Below are 16,537 nucleotides of genomic sequence, written 5' to 3'. Positions count from 1 at the left end.
ACTTTTTTATGGTAGTAATTTGTTGAAATTTACATAAATATCTCTATATCCTTCTGTTATTATTTTTATTCAGAAACACATGTGCTTTCCTGACATCTGTATTCTAAGTTGTGTGATTCATTATTTTTAAGCTTGGATAACCTGATTTCACATATTTTTCCATGAGTCAGAGGCAAGTCTAGCTGTTCGTTTGTTATTGTCTGTACTTTTACGTAGCATGCCTGCACTTGCCATCATTTTTCTGTTTTGTGTTTTTAATCTCTCAACCAGCCTCTTTGGGAATAGTCTTTCCAGTTTTCAATGAAAACCAGACAAGAATGGTTGTGGATCTCTTAAAGATTGGCAAATCTTTTTGTTATTATTTATTTAATTCCGTGAGTTTAAACATAACCAGGAAGTCTGCATCCTGTTTTGATCTTGGGTCTTGCTCTTATCCATCTAATTCTTAAAAATTGCTTTTCTCTAGGGTTTCACAAGTCTTTTGCTTGGACAACTTAGAAACTCAGCTAGGATAGATGATAAACTAGCAAGGCAACAATGTGTCTTAACCATAGACCAGGCGCAGTGGTGGAAATTGCCCCAGAAGATCACTAATGTTCGTGAAACATAACGGAGCATCTGAATTCTCTGAAAATTAAACATCATCTAACTGCTCTAGTTTGGCTTTTTTCCAGGAGAAAAGAAAATATTTCTTTACTGCCTAATGAGAGCCTGCATGATAACTATGAACTTAAATAGGTCAGTGTATTCAGAGCAAGCCTACTGTTTAATTTTTTTTTTTTTTAAAGATTTTATTTTATTTATTTGTCCCCCAAAGCCCCAGTACACAGCCGTCTGTCATAGCTGCACATCCTTCTAGCTGCTGCACGTGGGACGCGGCCCCAGCATGGCTGGAGGAGCGGTGCCTCGGTGCGCACCCGGGATCCGAACCCGGGCCGCCGGCAGCGGAGCGCACGCACCCAACCGCCAAGCCACGGGGCCGGCCCTACTGTTTAATATTAAACTTGATTTATTCAATTGGTATCTTTGGATATCTCCTTTTACTTAGATACCAAAGAGAAAATGATGAATGAAAGCTCCTTTCTTGACTCTCATATCCTTCTAGCTACTGCCCCATTTCTCAGTTCCTTCCCTCTCATTCTCTCATAAATCCACCAACTTTTGCCAACAGCACTCTACTAAAACATTTTCAAGGTCAACAATGACCGTGTTATTGCAAAGTCCATGATCATTTCCTGGTCTTCAATGGGCTTGATCTCTCAGCAGCATTTGGGAGAGCTGATCATTTGCTTTATTGACACACTGTTTTCTTTGGCTTCCAAGACGTCCACTCACCCGGTTTTACTCCTAATTTTCTGGCTACTTTTACTCAGTCTTTTTTTGCTATTGCTTGTCATCTTCATGACTTCTAAATATCAGAACACTCCAGTGTCCATTCCTTGAACCTCTTTTCTTCTCTAACTAGACTCCTATCTATGGTGATCTCATCCAGCCTTATTGATGTATCTGTATGCTATCATCTCCCAAATTTATATTTCCAGCCCAGCCCCCAACTCTAAAATTCAGGGTCATATATCCAATTGTCTGTCAGAAACTTCCACTTGGATGTCTGAAGGGCATCTAAGTTAACATGTCTAAAATTGAACTCCTAGTCTTCAACCTCCCAGCCTATTCTACCCACACTCTTCCCTCACTTCAATTAATGCCAACTCTATTGTCTAAGTTGCTCAGGCTGAAAACCTGAACATCGTTCTCAACTTCAATCATTTTTGAAAAATATAATCAACAAATCTGTCTACAAATTTTCTTGGCACCACCTTTACAGTGTGTCCACCATTTCCACAGCTGCCACCCTGATCTAATCCACTACCATCTGGATAGTCTCCTAACTGGTCTCCTTCTCTCTGCCCTTGCTGAGCTACCATTTAGTCTTAACAAGCAGCCAGGATGATTATTTTAAAATGAAAATCAAATCATGTCATTTCTCTGTTCAAAAACCCGGCAGTTTTCACCCTGAGTAATACTTGATATCTATTGAACTGCATCTGTGTGAATGTATATGTGCATGTGTGAATGGAAGAGGCGAAGTGAGAGGTCAGTGTGGCTGGGATACACTAAGAAAAAGGAAGAATGGTAGGAGATAATGTCAGAGAAGTGATGAGGGGGCAGATTACGTGGGGTTTATAGGACATTACAGAGGCTTTGGCTTTTACTTTGAGAAGGGAGCCATCAGAGGGCTCTGGGTAGAGAAATGACATGATCTGACTTACTTTTTAACAGGATCGCTCTGGCTGCTCTGTTAAGATTACGTGAAGGGAAGCAAGAGCAGAAGCAGGGAGACCAGTTAGGAGGCCGTTGCGGTCATCCAGGTGAGGTATGACGAGGGCTTGGACCAGGGCCGTGACAGTGGAGCTGGTGAGAAGTGTCAGATTCTGACACATATTTTAAAGTTCAAGTTAACAGGATTTCTTGATAGACTGGGTGTGGAATGTGCAAGAAACAGAAGAGTCAAGGTTATCTTCAAAGTTTTTGGTCTGAGCAACTGCACTAACTGAGATAGGGCAGGCTGTGGGGAGAACAGGTTCTGATGTGAGTTTGTAGAGCTCAGTTTTGGGATATAAGTTTGAGATGGCACTTAGTGTGCTTTCATTAAATATTTGCTGAGCGAATGAGTGGCAGTCCTACTTTCCACTGTACCGGTTATTCCTGCATTTAGAGCCCTTTTTGTCCTACTTCTATTTGTCTTTGAGTTTGCGGAGGAGTAGTAGCCTGGCTTGTACTTGGAGTGAAGTGAATCAGGGGGTCAAATTATCCCATATACAGACATGAACATGATTCTTCTTTTTAATCGTTAAGTCCAGCCCCAGCTTCCTTCTATTGCTTCTGAGACCTGAGTTTTCCCAATGTCGTGAGGGACAGATGGGCTTGCTTCTCAAGGTGACCCGCTTTTTGAAGGTAGTGGGATTTCAGTTTTGTATGTTTCTTTTAGTCAGTCCCCAAACCACTGTCTCATCTACATTTCACCTTTCAAAATTTGTTGATACCTCTCCATCGTTGTTATTACTTCCCATGTTACCTTTGCTATTGTGGTTGTATTTTTATATCTCTAAAATGTCATTTTAATGTTTTGTTTTTTTGAGGAAGTTGAGATAAATGTACACATCCTATCCAAGTTAGTAAAAATCTCATTTACATACTCTTCCAGGATCTTTCTGTTTAATATTGAATATATTGTTTTCTTGCAAATATTTAAGTAAACATGAACTTTTTCCTTCAAGTAAACATTAAAATGTTATATTTGTCAAAACGTTTAGGGTCACGATGCTGCAATAATTGTGATGGATTTTATGCTCCTGGCTTATTATCACCTCTCTGACTTTTAGAACTTTTAGAACAGTCTGTGGAACATTTTGGACACTCAATACATATTTGTTGAGTGTTTGAATGAATTATAGAAGATTTGCCCATTGTTGAAGTCCTTATTCTTTCTCAGGTTAATTCTCCAATATTTAATTAAACTGATATTAGAATGCATACCAACTATGAATAAGATGTATGGAATATATAATAATAATTTAGAAATAGTTCTTGATCTCAAGACATTTATAGTATATTAATACAGAAAAAAATTACACAAAATTAAAAAAGTAGACTGTAATGAAGGTCATAAAAGTCAAATAATTTGGGGGTTCAGGGAAGTGAGGAATTTTCATGGCAGGGAAATCAGGATTTTTTCATGAAAGTGGTGGCATTTGAGATAGGCCTTGAAGAATTGCTAGGGTTCAATGTGAGAAATGGGAATGAAGTCATTCTAAATGAGTAGACTAGTAAGTGGGGAAATGAAGGGGCAGTAAAATGTGTTAGTTTGTCCATGTTGGTTTAGCTGGATTAGGGTGAATCAAAGAGGAATATGGAATAAAAAGTTGGAAAGAATTTGGGACAGATGTGGTTGAACATAGACTGTAGGAAAGAAAGAATGTGGCTGTTTTTCCTTAGGGGGACACAAAATGCAAATCAATAGGAGATTGCTGTGATCAGACATTTTCTTTGGTAAGAATAATTGAAAGGACTTGAAAATTGATTGAATGCTGGCAGGAAGAGAAATACCTGATACTACTCTGAGATTTGAGCCTCTGTTCTGATAAGGATGTAGTTTCCATGTCCAGATGTAGGGGAATCAGAAGGAGAAGATAATTCGGGAAGTAAGATAATAGCAATTTTAGATATATTATATTTAGAGTGAGTTTCAGATGGAAATGTCTAGCAGGCATAAAAAATGTGAAACTAGAACTTTGGAAGAAAGTGTTAAAAATAAAGACCTGAAAATAGTGATTAAAAAACATCATATTCTGTGGTCATTTTCTCTGGTTTAACAAATCTGTTACATTGAAAATTTAGTATTTAATATAGTAAAATCCATTCTAGGATCATTTTTATTTATTATTACAAGGCTCTTGATTTAAAAATAAACACATTGTGGCTTTTAAATTTCTTTTCAATGTTGAATAAATCCTTGAGCAGTGACATCATTTTTACATTTAGTTCCCAAATGTAGGGTGATTACATAATATCTGTTTTATTTTTTGTAGGACTGTTATAAAACCGTTAGTCATTTGAGCACATTAAAAACCCAACATCATAGTGTACAAATAATTTGAGGGAAAAAGTTATTTTTTCTACGGAATATCAAAATACACATTCCTCTAGATCTGTTGTTACAAATTCTGTCACTTTATTGTATTATCCTTAAACTAGGTGGTGTGTATTCTGGTCTTTATATTAAGGTCAGCATGAGCCAGGCTCCATTCTCTTCATCTAGGAGACTAAAGAAAGACTCAGCAATGATTTACTGTTTACATTTTAAGTTTAACTTTTAAAATATTTAAAATTATTACAAAGGCTAATAATAAATTCACAAAAATAGAAGTGTATGAAATGAGTTCTCATTTTCTCTGTCTTCAATTTTACTTCCCAGAAGTTAATATTCCTAATAATGTCTTATATATTCTCTTCAACTTATTTCCATGTATAGAGAAAAAAGCACTAATATCTGTTTTTATTTTAATAATGTAAACTTAAGTACATAATTCATCCTGCAACTTTTTTAACTGAAAAATTGTCATGAGCGTATTTCTTTTAATGTTCTAAGAGAAACAAGATAGCCGTAGCTATCAATACTTGATTATTTCTTCCCATTGAGAAGTTTTCAAGACACTATTAAAAAGATAGTGAGGAAACATTAAAGAATCACTACACTGTGCTTTAAGCAACATGAGTGAATCTGAACATTATTTGTGCAAAGTTACTAAAATGTGATTCTAAGGTCTTCAGTCATTGTTTTAAACTACACATGCTGAAGCCATGCTGTGTGTTATGCTGTGCAGGCTCCCTTCAAATTTGAGGGAATATGATTGGAGAAAGATTATGTTAAAATCTGTCTTCTTAATTCCTAGCTAGTTTGAGGAAATCGATACCTTATAAAGGCATCATTCCCAAGAGTTTGAGAGAAACAATATTGTGTTTTATCTGCTCAAAACCAGATCAGCTTTAAAAGCTACACTGATCCATTTGGTCACTTAGAAGAGGAAGGTTTATAGGCTCCTACAAGTCCACATGTAGTTATCTTTTACAATGTCTGCCCTGAAAGAATGGAATAGATATGAATATTTGGCAAAAATGTATGTTTTCCTTCAGAATACATTATGAGATTAAATCAAGCCAGATGCACACTCAGTCCCATGAAGATGAGCTTTTTCCCTCCCTATGCTGATATCTTCTTGGTTTAGATCTTCTTTTCAGAACCTAAGATTCAGTTCACAATGAGGGAAACATCAAGCGACATGTGAGCAGTCAGATTCGTAGCTTGGGACTCTATTGGGATTCTCGCTTTCTGCGAGCTACAACTTTTACTGCACAGAGGCTTCTGGCCAGCTTTAAACAGGATAAAAACAGTGGGTGGTTTTGGCAGATCACATCATCTCATTTGGAGATTTCCTAGTGACAAAACTGATTGATCTCAGAGTTATTAAAAACCAGAATGTAAATGAAATATTTAGATATTAGAATCATAAATGAAAGATCATTTGAATAGTATAAATAACATTTAAGTAATATCACTTTTATAATATTTTGATTTATTTTAATATTTTATACTACAGTTAGCAGTAATCATCCTATTAGAAGCACTGATTGCAGAATAGTAGTTTGGAAATTCCATGTTACATTAATTCTCAACCCTGAACATATATTAGATCACGGGCTTTTTAGTTCGTTTATGATTTGTCATGAACAAATGGCTAATACCTACCTTTTTATTTAGTTTTCACTGATTTCCAAGCTACTTTTCTTCTTTGAATGAGGAGTTGTTTACGTATCTCCATGGTATCTTCATCTTCCTTTATTTCCTCTCCTTATAGCATCCCTATGTGACCTACATTAGTTGGTCAACACAGTGAGCTGGAGGGTCCTAGACTTGCTGTATGTAACCCATTCTCTAGCACAGGGACCTCAGGACCTCTGCCATTTTCTTTCATCTGTGCTTTAACTTCAGCCCATGTTTCTCCTTAATTCATATTGTTATACCTTGATTCTATTAATCTCCAACAAAGACTTTTTTTCCTCCTACTCCATTTGATTTCTTATGTAACCCCCACCCATTTGCTATCTTTGCTTTAGTGGAGACAGTGATCTGCCATAATTAAGAACTGTGTTGTCTGACAGACCTGGATCCACACTCTGTCTTGTCTCTTTGCTGGTTGTATGATCTTGGGCAAGTTAATATTTTTAAGTTTCAATTACTCAATTTCCTTAACTATAAAAGACAACTCTTCAGGGTTAGACAATCTCTTCAGACATTTTGGAAATGAAGCACTTAGCACTGCTCTTGGCACATGGTACTCAATGAATACTTAGTACTCACAGGCAGATGATCTTTTACCTATAACCCTTAGGTTAGGTGTATTTTCAGAATTTAGAATTTTGTGTATTTTAAAATGTGTGCATATTCCATACACTACATAAGATCTCTAGTAGGATGTGATGCAACGTTCTTGACCAAATTGATATTTCTGTAGGAAAATACTTCTGTATGAATTTTTATATGGGAGAATTAGCCTCCCGTCATTACTCTCCCTCAATTCAAGTCAGAAAGTGCCACCAAATGAGTTACGAAAAAAATTATTTTTCAGAACTTTTGAATTTTGGAATTGCGAGTAAGAGATTGGGATTCTGGAAAGTAAAAGGAGATTCTGCATTTTCTTATTGTGAACTAAAAATTATTCTCATTTTTACTATGTGGGTGTTTTCTAGATTTCCTAACCGTAGGACCACAGCCACTTTTTCTTACCTCCACTACCACAACTCACTCCCCTCCCCAGTTACCCTTGCCAGTTCACTCCAAATTTCTGCTCAGAATTAAGGGACGGAATGGAATAGAACTCTTTAAGGAGAAGTTTCCACATTGGACATGGAAATTCAGGTCACATTTAGAATTATTTTTTCTTTTCCCTGGAATTTGTTAGGATGTGAGGTGTATAATAATATCTGGAGAGAAAAATACACTAAAATCATTAGTCTCCATTTCTTCCTTTGTGGTTAAAAACTGTCTTCTTAAATATTTCAATTCAAAAGATATTTAAGCAAGATTTGTGGTTGGATGCAATATACTAGCAGTTTTAGACTATATTTTATTGTTTTATATAAATACTTATGTGGTTTTAGAGAAATGTATTGCTTATTGACCAGTTGACATTGCCTTTTCCTTCCACTAATGAGGATCTATGTAGATTTTTAGTTTGTTTCTTCCTATTTTCTGTTGATTTGGGGGACTTGCTATGAGAATGAAAGTTGTAATTAGATCATGGTCTGGTATTACATAATTATTATTCAGAATTGATTCTAGTATTTATTTTTTTTAGTGTCCTACTGAAACCAAAGCAACATTTGGGGTCCACCTTAAAATAGTAGGAGACTGGACAGGTATGTAGAACATAAAGTTTTAAGATACATGCTTTGAAATTATGAATCATTCAATAATTTGAATGTGTTTATGTAGTAGAACTACTAGCATGTATAGAAATGTTCTCAAAGTGTTGTTTTGTTTTCTTTCTTTGCTTGTACAGTTTTGACAATCCATGTTTTCTTCTTATAAGGTGCATTTTTGGAGTTGGAATACCTTGGATATCAGTAATTGTTAATAGTGTATTGTTCACTGTACTTACAAATCATAGGTTTCTGCCTGGTTGTCAGATGTACCGGCAATAGTGGGAACATCGGAATGTGGTTTTTAGAAAACATGATTTTAAAATTAGTGGTTGGTGTTATTCTCAAAATAATCAACACCTGGGATTGAGACCACACAAATCTTTTAGTTCCTGCATGACCTTCCATGTGGTATTATCTGTATATGTAGCAATTCCATAACATCTTTGAAATAGTGGTCATTTTTAATAGTAGGTCGATTGGTGATATTTTACTCATTTATTCAATAAATACATTTTTATTATCTGAGAAATGCATTATATTAAGAGTTCTGAGTAAATAAAAGAAACATTTTTCATTCCTATATTCCCTTGACCAAACAGAATGACTGACAAGTGAGTGCTCAGTAAATGTTAGCTCGTTGGCTGGTTGTTTAGGTTGGTTACTCAAAGAAAAGGATGCAGGTATAAACATGAATGCAAATATAAATAAAAATATTTTTTAATTGAGTGCTAAGCTAGGAGTTGGTCTGTGAAAACTATAGGGAATCAGAAAAAGGCAGATTCAGTGTAGTCTAGGGCTATAAGAGAAGCTTCACAGAAAAGACAGAGTTTGAGCTGAACCTTGGAAATCAGGCAAATGAAGTAAGAAGTAGGTCATTTAAGTGAAATTCACAGCATTGTCAAAAATCAGGGAAGGTAATGATTAAACCGTGTTTGGGAAGGGTCTGTCAATCAGCCTAGCAGAATCAAAGATTTTGTTCTGGAGAGTAGTATGGAAAAGCCATTTAGGGTCAGCTTGGTGAAGATCTTGAATGCCTTGACAAGATATGAGAATAACTTAGAAATGTTAGGAAACCTTTGAAGGATTTAGAACATCATAATGAAAATAGTATTAATAAAGTGCTAGTTAGATGGATTAGAATCAAGGGAAGACTTGTCTGTCCTGGAAAGCAGAGAAGTCATTGGCGGGGTGGGGATGGAGACTGAAGATGAGAAGGAATGAATTTGCAAGCACAGGTTGAGAAGTTAGCATTAGAAAGGGGGAACTAATTTCTGTGAAAATCGGGAAAAGACAAGATATTGTGTAATAAGAAAAGGATATTTTAGGAAGAAGGACAATTGAATGAGCTTATATCATAGTTAAAAAATAATAGTGTGTGTAAAATTCTTTGTCTATAGAAAGGGCAGCCAGCTTGGAATTGGAGACTTGAAGAAAACGGAGAAAATATGCAACATAGGGTTTAATGGGCAGACAATGAAATTAGTCAAAAGATCTTTGGGCAGTAATGACCTATTTGGAATCATGAAAAATTGGGCTTAGAGGCCGGCCCGGTGGCGCAGCGGTTAAGTGCACACGCTTCGCTTCGGCGGCCCCGGGTTCGCAGGTTCAGATCCCGGGCGCACACCAATGCACTGCTTGTCAAGCCATGCTGTGGCAACATCCCATATAAAGTAGAGGAAGTTGGGCACGGATGTTAGCCCAGGGCCAATCTTCTTCAGCAAAAAGAGAAGGATTGGCATCAGATGTTAGCCCAGGGCTGATCTTCCTCACCGAAAAAAAAAAAAAATTGGGCTTAAATAGATATTGTTCATTTGATAGCATTCAAAAAAGATCATGGTAGTCCATTGCTAGTAAAACATTGGTATAGTATGGAAACAATAATTCTCATGATAACACCAGAACTAGTTGCTATAATCAAAATTGTTTTGCGCTGTTTGACAAGGAATGAGTGCAGTTCTTCTCTGGTAAGAATCCCAATATAGTAAAAATTAATTTTGGTAATGAATGGCAATTGATAGAATTCTATATCTGAAGGGAAATAAGCACAATAAAGGTATAATTTAATTCATCAGGGTAAGCAGAAACTTCATGATGGCTTATTACTAGCTACTGTTATTGAGTTTCTTTATAAAGTTATTTTCTATTGTCAGTAGCTCATTAAAATAAATGATGAGATAATCTTCTCTATTAGAAACACTTAATAGTTTTAATTTTATCCTCCTTTTTTATGTACTGTGCCGTTGAGAGAGAAACAAGATCATTCTATTCAAAGAGTTCAGTTCCAGTTATATGCTTTTCAATTAATAGACCTTCTTGGTTGTTGACTTTAAATATTTGGTGATTTGGGAAAACAATGTCAAATATTCATGCAGAGAATCCATGAATAATTTCTGCCACTCTCTGGCACTTGAGTTCAAAAAAAGTTTTAGCTGTCTTAAAACAATGGAATTACAGTTATGGAAGGAAAAATGGGAACATATTCCTGAAATTAAGGATCATTGGTTTTTATTCTGAAAGAATTGATTAAAATTCAGTATTAAGAGCGGTAGTATAGTAAATACCAAAGAGATACTTAAGTTGAATATCAGAGGTTTACTTTTCTAAACTGACTTAGTGATGATTTTCAGTGGCTTTTTTTCCCTCTGAAATACGTTATGTGTGGGCAAGTCTAAAGAACAGACTTAAAACTGCCCCATGACTGATCTTTCCAAGACTAATCAACTACACCCAGCTGGAGAATGCCTAAGAAGCAAAAGAATCAGCTATATAGCACAGGACAAGGAGGCATGAACGTTTTCTATTTGTTGTCTAGCTTTTTATTTTAACCAGACCTCTAGCTGCATCTTCTAAGTGTGTGAAAGACTCACTACATTTAGAAGACTCTGCAAACCTCTTACACACAGTTCAGACTTTTCCTTGAAATAATGATGGTAGAGGGGGTAGAGGGAGTTGAATTAATATCTCATTGCTCTTCCAGAATCAGCCATGCTTTCCAATTTCAAATATATGATCACAGATTGCCTAGTGGCTTGATTATCATTCTGACTGTCCAGAATGTCTTGTTATTTTCTTCATTAAATATCATTACTATTGAATCATGTCTGAGATCATGTTACACTGTTGGTTATTTTAGTGGTCTAAATAGCAGCTTACTCTAGAGAGGTTTGAGTTTTATACTACAAAAGCATTATGTACATCATATTCTCATGCAATTAATCGAAAAATTTTGTCATGGTTCCATTCAATAACTAATGGATTGACAGTCACTGGATAAACATTCAACAAAGGGCTCATTGTATGCATCACATAACAGCTTCTCCTTGAATCTTGGGTATCGATTCCCATACTGTCTATTGGAAAATCTTGCTACAGTCAGAAGATATGGTTAACTTTGAGGATTAAAAGTGGGAAAATAGGGCCATATAATATGGATTTGCCTTGATCGTATAATACATTGATACTTACAGTACAAGTAATCTTAGGTAGAGCTTTAGTTAAAGACTGGGCCAAAAAAGAGATGATCACTCTCTCTCTAGCTCTCTTTGCTTCTATATCACTGTATTAGCCAGCTGTGTTGCATACTTCATCTAGCTGATTGTTTATGAAAAGAATTAAAACAGAATATGTGTAATGTATTTAAAGTTTTTTGTTTTTTCATTTTGGGGAACTCCTTGTAAGTCAGATGATGACCACACTAAATGATAATAATATTATTATTTTATAATGACAACGTATTTTGGAACAATTATGGTATCTACCTTATACTATACATATCTGCGAATGGCTTTTGACTGCTGCAAAAAAGCAAAAAAGAGAAAAGTACTCCTATTGAATATACTGAGCCTGTTTTGAGGGACCTGCCAAAAGAGGAAATCCAAAATAAGTTTGAGCAAACTGACTTCTTTGACCAACACCCATCGTATTTGGATGTATGAAATACCATGGGTTTTATATAATTCATGTTCACACAGTGTAAACTTTATTCTAAGCTTATAATAAATATGAATTATCAATTGGTACATCTACAAATGAGTAACTAGAAATACTGTTTTTGTTGTTGTTGTTACCATGAATAGCACACTATAATGGTTAGTCATTTGTGGAAGATAACATTTAAAATATTTGTTATTTTGGCTAATAATAAAATATTTATTAAGCACCTACTATGTGCCAGACACTGCACTAGTCTCTGGAGATACAGCATTGACCAAAACAGACAAGGTCCCTGCTGTCGTAGAAACTGGATTCTAGTCAGTAGAGACCTCCAATAAACAAGTCAATACATAATGTGTTAGATAGTGATTAGTGCCAGAAAGAAAAATAAAGGTAAGAGAGTAAGAATGATGAGGGGCGACAGTGCTAGTTTAGATAGGATGTTTAGTTACAGACTTGCTGAGCAGACATTTAAGTAGGTGAGAGAGTAAGCGAGGTGGATTTCAGGAATAAGTGTGTTTAGGCTAAGGAAACAGTAAATGCAAAGTCCCTGTGGTGGGAGAAACTTTGGCTATTTATTCCAGGAACAGCAAGGAGGCCAGTGAGGCTGGAATACAGTGAGGAGGAGAGTAGTGGGAAATGAGATCAGAGAGGTGAGCAGCAGATTGGACGCTATAGGCTATAGGAGGACTTGGATTTTAATCTGATTGAGATAAAAGGCATGGTTTTGAAGTCTATAACTGAATGATTAACCATTTGGTTGTAATATGTACTACCTAGTGGTTGGCAGCCCGAAGTTATTGAAAAAAAAAAGACTGAGTTTAGGGAGAAGAGGGAAAAGGTGAGAATCCCGAGCATTTTAGAAAACAGATCAAACTTTTTTTGTGGTAGGGGAAGATGTATCATCATTGTGGAGATGCTTCAGTGGTGGTTCTATCTCCTGCCATATGGTCCTGGTTGATGGGTCTGGTAGCCTCTCCTACACCCTATGTCCTACCAGCCCCTATGGAAGGTAGTAGCTTCCTGCTACTCTCTGGATTTCTTCACTATCTTTGTTTTGGCTTCTGAGTTCTTCCCTCACCTGAGTCACTAGTTTCCTGTATTAAATTCCTTTCACTTAAATTATGTAGTCATTCCTGGTTTTGGCTGGGCTTGGACTATTGTAGGAGGTCAGCAAAGCCTCTCTGAACAGAGCACTGAATCCAGAGGAGTAACAGATGGGAGAGATAAGAGGAAGTGTAAAAACCCTGAAGCAGTCAAATGTTTGTATTCAAGGACCAGTAAGAAGTGCTGTGTTGCTGGAACTGAGTGAGTAAATGGGAATGTTTTAGGAAATAAAGTCTGAGAAATACCCATTGACCAGATATGGTAGGCACTTGTAGACTTCAATTGTATTATAAATGTTATGAAAAACCATTGGAAGATTTTTATTAGGGTCTGACTCATATTTTAAAATGATAACTCTGGCTGCTATATAGAGAATATAATGGGGGTGGGCAAGAGGGGAAATTAGGAGATGAGTTAGGAGAGAAGGTCTTGCTGATATCTAGACAAGAGAAAATGCTAGTTATGCATAGGGTGATAGTGCCTGGGTATGAGGAGTGGATGGATTTTAAAGGTATATCTGACAGGTTTTGTTGACACATTGGAGCTGGGGTATAGGAATCAAAGATAACTCCAAGGATTTTAGCTTCAATAAGTGAAGCTATTGAGGTAAAGAACACTGTGGCATATTGGGGGACAAGAGTGGACATTCAAAACTCAGTTTCATACATTTTAAATTTGAGATGCCTCTTAGACCTCTTAGAAGTGAGACTGAGTAGGCATTTGCGTGTGTGAGTCTGAGGTCAGGGAGGGGTCTGGGCTAGAGATCTACACTTGGGAATCATTAGTGTATTTATGGATTTAAAGCCTTGAAGCTGGAAAGTATCACCTGGGGCAATAATTCTCAACTGTGTAAGATCCAACACCTTGTTTTATAACATTTTATGTGCCCACTTTACATTCTTAAAATGCAATTTACAGATGTTATATACACAAATAATTTATAAAAATCAATATAATGTTCTTACTTTATTATATAGGAGCTATTAAAATAATTTCTAGTAAATGCTTTGCATTCAATATTCGAATTTTCAAGCATGACTACACTAGAAGTCATATGAAATAGGTAACTTGTGCCCACATAAAGAATGATCATGAATAAGACAGTTCTAAATACAGGCTCCCAATACAATTGAAACACTGTGAGCACTGTTTAATTTATGATGTGATTTTCCAAAATGGTGAACATCCTTTGGTTAAGTTCTAGACACAATAGATTAAAATATTATTTCAGTTTATAGGATGGTAGCAATCCTGGAAGTTTCAGTGCATATTTAAATCATACAGAAACTTTGCAGCTTTTATAATCATATGAGTTTTTTATTTACATGCGTATACAACAAGTCACTTGAAAAGCATGTAGGAAGTAAGCCAATTCCTTGTTGCATAGTTATCTCGACAACATTGCGGGATGTCTAATGTCTCTGACCCCTACTCTCTAAAATCTAGTAAATTCCGATCATCATTGTGAGAATCAAGTTGCCTCCACAAGTTCTCAAAATTACCCCTAGGAGGTGGCGCCATCCCATCAAGACCAACTAATTTAAGAAATATGTGTAGATAGAGAAGAAATGTAACAGAGGACTGAGCCCTTAGACATTTCAACACAGAGAGTCCAGCAAGGGAGACTAAGAAGGAGTGACAGCTGAGGTAAGAGGGGAACCAGGAAAGTCTGAGTCCTGGACACCACAGGACAGTGTTTCAGAAAAGAAGAATTGATCAATCGAAACAAATGCTGCTGAGAAGTGGAGTAAAATGAGGACGGAATTAATGACCTTGGGAGTTGTTTTTAATGGAGTGCTGGGAATACAAGCCTGACTGAAGTAGGTTGGAGAGATAATAATGGTAAGAGAAGAAGTGGAGGTCGTAAGTACAGACAAATCCAGTGGTATGTTGGGCCCAGCTCCTATGAGCTTATTGGGTCATTGAGTGCTTCTCTTCCAACTCTGCGTTTGGTGAAGTCAAGTTTGATAGCTTTAAATCATCCTCAGTGTGAGTATTTATTCCACAGAAATTAATAAACACCACACAGTAGGGATTAAAAAACCTTTTTTAAAGACCTGGCTATTAATTATTTGCCAAAACACCACTGGGCAAATTCTAAGGAGTTTGGATGTAAAATGAAATAAAGAAATAGGGCAGTAGCTGAAGGGAGGAGGATATAGGGACAAGGCAGATGTAAGAGCATAAATAACATAAATATATGTAAGTGTAATTTTATGTATATTTGTATATACACATATATTTAATGAGAGCTATTTTAATATGTTTACATACTTCTGGGCACAATATGAATAATGAGAATGAAGTAGAGAAGGAAAAATTGATATTGCTGGAGAGATAGAGGGTATAATTACAGGAGTAGCCTCCACGAGTGCCTTCTAATGGATTCCAGAAGGACTGGATTCAGTGTACAGTGGAAGAGTTGACCTTAGATAAGGCAGCTGGGCAGTTCATGCTTTATAACAGGAGGGAAGACAGAGAAGATGATTACCAAGCATGGCTACAGATTGGTTGGTGGACTTGGAGGGAGAGGAATGGGATTTCCTTTCTGGTTCCTCCTGTTTTCTTGGTGAAATAAAGAGTAAGGTTGTTACTGAGATTGAAGATGAGGGAAGGTATGTTGAATTTTGAGGAGAAGGAAGAAGGTGTAATGTATCATTTAAAATAGTAAATTAATGAGTGAAGAAGCACGGTGGCCCTTCTGAGTTGTGCCAAGAGACCTACTGAGATATATAGTCCACAATTTAAAGTGAGACAGGTCAGAATAGTTGTGAGTTTTTTCCAGGCGTGGTTCACTTCTTCAGATTAGCTATTGAGCAGGTGGGGAGTTGGATTTAACCAGCATTGGTCCACTCCTGATTAAATTCACTATACCTGACACCTCCAATCCATTCTCTGCGCTGTAGCCATCGAAACTTCAAAGCATGAATCAAATTAAATCACTTCTCTTGCTTCAAGTGCTTTAATAGCTTCCCATTGCTCATAGGATAAAGACAAAAATTCCTTATGATGGCCTAGAAGGGCTTTCCTGCTCTGGCCCTGACCTACCTCTCATCTCCATTCCGTTTGTTTCTTTTCTGCACAACAGCAACACTGGCCTTTCAGTTCCTTTTGTTTCGCTTGCTTCCTCCCACCCTTATATATTCTGATTCATGTGTCCTCAGTACTTTCCACAACCCCCGCCCACCCCTACCCACACAGCTACCTAGTATTTTTAAATCACAGCTCGGGAGTCACTTTCTCTGAGAAGCCATCTAGACACCTTAGTTTTAGGTGGTGTTTTTCATATGCTGCCATCACTATATTTTTTTTCCTTAAGAGCACTTATGTCCATTGGTAACTATGTATTCCAAGTGTGAACATTGGTGTAACAAGAGTTTCCCTCAATAGACTATAAGCATTATCATGGTAGGGACCTGTATCACTTTTTGCTCACCATTATGCTAAAGGGCCTATTGAAATGGTGTTTCTAGTAAATGCAATTATTTGTTAAGTGAAGGGAAGGACTGAAGAG

General features: G+C 36.6%; 1 protein-coding gene across 4 annotated transcripts in view; it reads left to right on the top strand.

Annotated features, from left to right (window-relative positions):
• The window catches only part of NOX4 (NADPH oxidase 4), a 140,710-nt gene that overhangs the window by 72,804 nt on the left and 51,369 nt on the right, over window positions 1-16,537 (top strand). For all 4 annotated transcript variants that reach the window (XM_087433568.1, XM_087433567.1, XM_004434098.3 and 1 more), the window contains exon 12: window positions 7,917-7,977. In XM_087433568.1, coding sequence (XP_087289694.1) covers window positions 7,917-7,977 — 61 coding nt within the window. The remainder of the gene's footprint in view (window positions 1-7,916; window positions 7,978-16,537) is intronic.

This window comes from Ceratotherium simum, chromosome 7 (assembly GCF_057802395.1).
Source record: "Ceratotherium simum simum isolate JZ-2026a chromosome 7, ASM5780239v1, whole genome shotgun sequence".
In the NCBI taxonomy this organism is placed as follows: Eukaryota; Metazoa; Chordata; class Mammalia; order Perissodactyla; family Rhinocerotidae; genus Ceratotherium; species Ceratotherium simum.
This window is presented reverse-complemented; position numbering and strand designations above follow the sequence as displayed.